This window comes from Limulus polyphemus, unplaced genomic scaffold, assembly GCF_000517525.1.
Source record: "Limulus polyphemus unplaced genomic scaffold, Limulus_polyphemus-2.1.2 Scaffold74, whole genome shotgun sequence".
Classification (NCBI taxonomy): domain Eukaryota; kingdom Metazoa; phylum Arthropoda; class Merostomata; order Xiphosura; family Limulidae; genus Limulus; species Limulus polyphemus.
In genome coordinates, this window is record NW_013665684.1 from 64,444 (window position 1) to 69,214 (window position 4,771).

A 4,771-nucleotide genomic window follows, 5' to 3' on the forward strand; every position below is an offset into this window, starting at 1 on the left:
GAAACGTTGCGTCATAGTTGTCATGTGACTCGCTGACGCAACAATATTAATTATATAGATCTAGGGGCCTAGAGCTATGTATATAGATGATCTAACCTTAGGTATAACAATAACAGATTAACGTAATTATTTAGATAAGAATCTGTAGAAAAAGCGTTCACCCGCTGGCTAATAATTCAGCACAGATTTGCACTCACACGTAGGCCTAGGACGCTTGGCCTATAGTAGATGATATAACTAAGTTAGATTTAATAATGATAATTTAGATAAAATCATAAGAATCTGTATAAAAAAACATTTACCTGCTGGCAAATGATTCATCAGAGATCTAGTAGACCTAGTCCGCCTAGTCTGCTAGTAAAGTTGCGTTGTAAACACGCGTACTTGTAAGTTGTAACGTTATTATTAGGCCTATACATACGATTGTTAACAAACTTAGTACAGTAATACTATAACGAGGCTCAATAATATGTATATTTAATAAAACGTCTTAAGTAACAGATGTGTACCTGATAAATTTAATTTTAAATCATCATATATGATGCATTTGTAAACTTAACTACTAGTAAAAATAGCAAAAATAATAATTGTATGGCACAGAATATGTATATATAACAAACCTAGTAAATACTGGAAGCTGAGCACCCATTATTTGAAATCTCACAAACAAGAGACCAAGTGCACTAAAAATTAAAACTGTCAATCTTAGCATCATTTCTCGAAACCATGGTGGAGGTTGAGCTTTGGAAGCTACAATGTTTTGGCCAATATAAAGAAGATCTGGTAGTCGGAGCTGACAAAATAAAAAAAATTAGGATAAATGATATTATCAGTTAAAATGTTTAAAGAAGAAGAGGAAATGTTAATGAGTTGTATTATGCAAATCTTCACACTCCCTTATCAAACATATGCAAATGAATTTGTAGAAATAATACATGAAGTTAATTACAAAGCTTAAATTGAATTGAGTAAAAGAAAAACTGGCCAGTCCTACTTTTAAAATGGAGTAGAAGTAGTAGTACATGTATACATCAGTAAAGTAACATATAAAACAAAATTATAAAACATCATTCAGTTGAATACTGACCAAATAATAGTTTAAAAAAGAACCAACGAGTGAAAATCTTTATATAAAAAAAAAGTAATGTTACTGGAAAACAAGACAAAATAAAATGATGGAGAGCTGTAGCTAATAAACTCAGTGGTGGAAATGGTTTAATATAACAAAGTTCCAAAATGAACAGAAATCAAAATATTTATGTATCCTAATATAATCTCCATTACTTATACACTGAGTTTTATATACTGCAAACACACAAACTCAGATAATACATGCAAATAATGATTTTTTAAAAAGATGATTATGAAAAAAGCCATTATTATATTACAAACATATTCTCAGTGAGGATTTAAAATTTCAACTCATAAGAAACTCAAAGCAAGGATAAACAAAGTTACCAAGTTTTAATTTGGATAATAACAAAAATTGACAGGATAAAAAATATCGCTGATTTTTATATACTTTATCAGACTATTAATTATCTTAGTCTCTTTTGTTGTTAAGCCCATAAAAATATTTAATGATTTTGCTTGGAAAAATCTAATAAAAAAAAGGACTTAGCAATGCAATACTCTTAAGATATAATACTTGGTCTTATGCCATCAAAATGATAGATTACATAATGAGCCAAAGCATCATTTTTTAGTTTAAGTATACCCAGCTTCTCCCCAGAGTATTGTGAAGCACATCAATTAATTTTCATTTCTAAAAATAACTTGTGTTGCATGTGTTATCAATATTAATTTCTTTAAGCAGGTTTCACTACTCTTTTATAAACAATAACTAACCATTTAATACATAGTTTATTAAAAATATTTGAGATAACCATTATGTATGATGTTTATTTTCATATTAGTACTACAAATCAAGCTATTAGAGTTATATTTGAATACAAAATGTCTCTAAGGCATATATTGTTAGGTAATACACAAAAGGACAACATTTTTGACAATACTATCAACTAAAACAGAATATTCATGTAAAAACATTATATTGATAAACAAATACAAAATTGTGAAAAGCTTTTCTTATGGGCTAGTGTTAACTTTTCTGATTAATAGCTTATTAATGGATCAAAAATTTGATCAACTAATAACTAAATGCATAACATACAAAACAAGCAACAAACTGCAATCACCAGGTATGCATTGTAACGTAACAAAAACAATACACTTAGCACAAAAAAACAGTGTTAATCTTAATATATATTCACAGTTAAGAGAGACATAAATAACATGTGAAAATGAAAAAAATTACAGTCATTTTTTTGGAATCAAGAAAAATGTCAAAATCACAATTATATTCTGGGATGGAAGAAGTACCATTCTCTCATATTTCTGTCAATATAGAAATATAAAAATACACAAACTTAAACTATTCTTTAAACAAGAGAGAGAGTTTAGTCACTGTTTGCAAACAAGAAAGTTACTAGTTGTGAATATGTTAACATAAGACATAAGAATAGTGACAAATCTAAGCCTATAAGTGTTCTGTCCTGTTTCCTTTTTATTGTTGCAATCACTCTCATTAGTTAGAATTATCATTTACATGATAAATTGTTGTATAATGGAGCTCTAAATGATGCCCAGTGTCAAAATACAACTAGACAATATGAATAATTCTATTCTAAATCTAATATGTTGTGCATAAATTAAGAGCTGCATCCACACAGCTTACCTTCTGAACAATAAACACTTCATATATGCCACAAAGCCCCACAACTGTAATTCCTTGTTCCTTACATAGCGTTGCTGCAGTAACATAGATTACTGAGTAGAGGAGTGGAGTCCACTCTGTAAATTTACATATAAAACATTAGCAAAACAGAATGTTTAACCCTTAGATCACCATAGGAACATGATTGGTATGCCTACTATTTCTGTTCTCAGTTGACATATGGTCATACTTTTACAAGGGTTTTTTCACACTGAATCCAATTATATATATGGATTGTAGGGCCTCTCTTCAATAAAATATACAATAAATTAATCAGATATAATGACCACCGTCTAATTATTCATCTCAAGAGCAGTTTTATAGTACATATGAACTTTTGAAAGTGTAAATGGTCCAGACTTTGTTCTGATACAACATAATGCTCAGTGTCATGCCGCAACAACTGTTTTAGACAATCATAGAGGTCACAAAAGCCTTACCAAAATCAAATAGAGCACTTCTAAAGGCCTCTTGGAGACTGATAAAGGCAGCATTTCCAAAAGTGTTGGGGTGAAAACGATATCTTGGGAGGGGGGAGAGCAGATTAGGGTAGAATCAATAGTATAATAATGGAAAATTATGCATTTTAATATAATTTTTATTAATTAAAATTATAAGTAATTATTACAACATATATAACATTTTAATGTGTATTCATGTATTATATCTTGTCACTTAACTCACTCCTTCACTCATTTAAAAAATAGGGGGGGCATAAAAAACCATATTATTAAAGGAGGAGTGCAGATGACAAAAGTTTGGGAAACACTGGATTAAGTCATTGATTTACTTAATCAGATAATACCAGATTTGTGTTGCACAAGAATGGGAAAGAATACATAATAATTCTGTCTATAGACTGGTCAGAGACAAGTAGGACAAATGTAGCAATGGAAGGAGAATCCATACTCATTAGTAAATATCTCTTTCAGACAAATTGATTAACTTCAAATTTGAAAACAGTATTGATTGTAATTAACAATGTATTGTCTAATTCATTAGCTGTGTTAACTGGGTAAGTTCAGCTTTGTTATCAATTTGATTGAAGAAATAATGAAATAATAAAATCTTACCTCATTTAATTTTTGGTGTACTGAGATTAAATGCACTTTATATGAACAATATTTTGGTTAGGTCTCATGCTACCCTTGAAACTGTTTCATGTAAAGTTGATAATGTTCGTTCTAATAGTCACTATCATGCACTATTTCCCAATGTCACAATTCTTATCACAAAAAGTTTGTAAGAAGAATGGCCTCTACTTTGCAGATGAGAATGTTGCTCCAGATTGGATTGGTGTGTGTCATATTCAGGGGCTGTTGCTGTTCCAAATGCTTTGCTGTGCTTATTTTCATGGAAAACATTGAAGGATATTGTCTTCCAAATATTGTGTCCTTTGGTTGCACATCATTTAACAATCTTATTGTAATAATATTTCTCTGCATTATCTTATACAACTCATTTAAATAAAGTGCAATTAACCATCTATGGCTATATTAAACACACACACACACACACGTATAATAAAAACATTCATCTTGAACATAAATAAATATGGACACAGCTTCCAAACCATTACAAATGCAACTTCTGAAAACAGGTAACATTTGAAATCAAGGATAAATGTCTCAAATTTTAGTTGTTCACACAATTTTACTTTGTTGCAGAAGTAGTAGTAGTCATGATAAAGGCTTAAATACAGACAATGTTCAAACTGGAGGAGAATGGTGGAGGAACATTGTTCCTCTTGTTAACTGAAAGAAAAAATCAATCATCTTCTTGTTGACAGAAAGAAAAACTTTTTCAAAAATCGCACTTCTTGGTACATACAGTTAGTGAATGGAAAAAGTATGAGGATAATCATATGGTTTTTATCCAGATGCATTAGGTTATCACCAGTGGTGGGATTCAGCCGGTTTGCACCGGTTCGTGCGAACCTGTTCTTAGAATTTAATGACCTCCACGAACCGGAAGGTCCCTTCTTGTCCCTAAACA

The 4,771-nt window shown here is 30.5% G+C and overlaps 1 protein-coding gene across 1 annotated transcript in view; it reads right to left on the minus strand.

The window, feature by feature from the left end:
• The window catches only part of LOC106466417 (transmembrane and TPR repeat-containing protein CG4050-like), a 44,296-nt gene that overhangs the window by 21,871 nt on the left and 17,654 nt on the right, over positions 1-4,771 (minus strand). The window contains exons 6-7 of the mRNA XM_022395110.1: positions 2,738-2,853; positions 621-793 (exon numbers count right to left, since the gene is read on the minus strand). Of these exons, the coding sequence (XP_022250818.1) occupies positions 621-793; positions 2,738-2,853 (289 nt within the window). The remainder of the gene's footprint in view (positions 1-620; positions 794-2,737; positions 2,854-4,771) is intronic.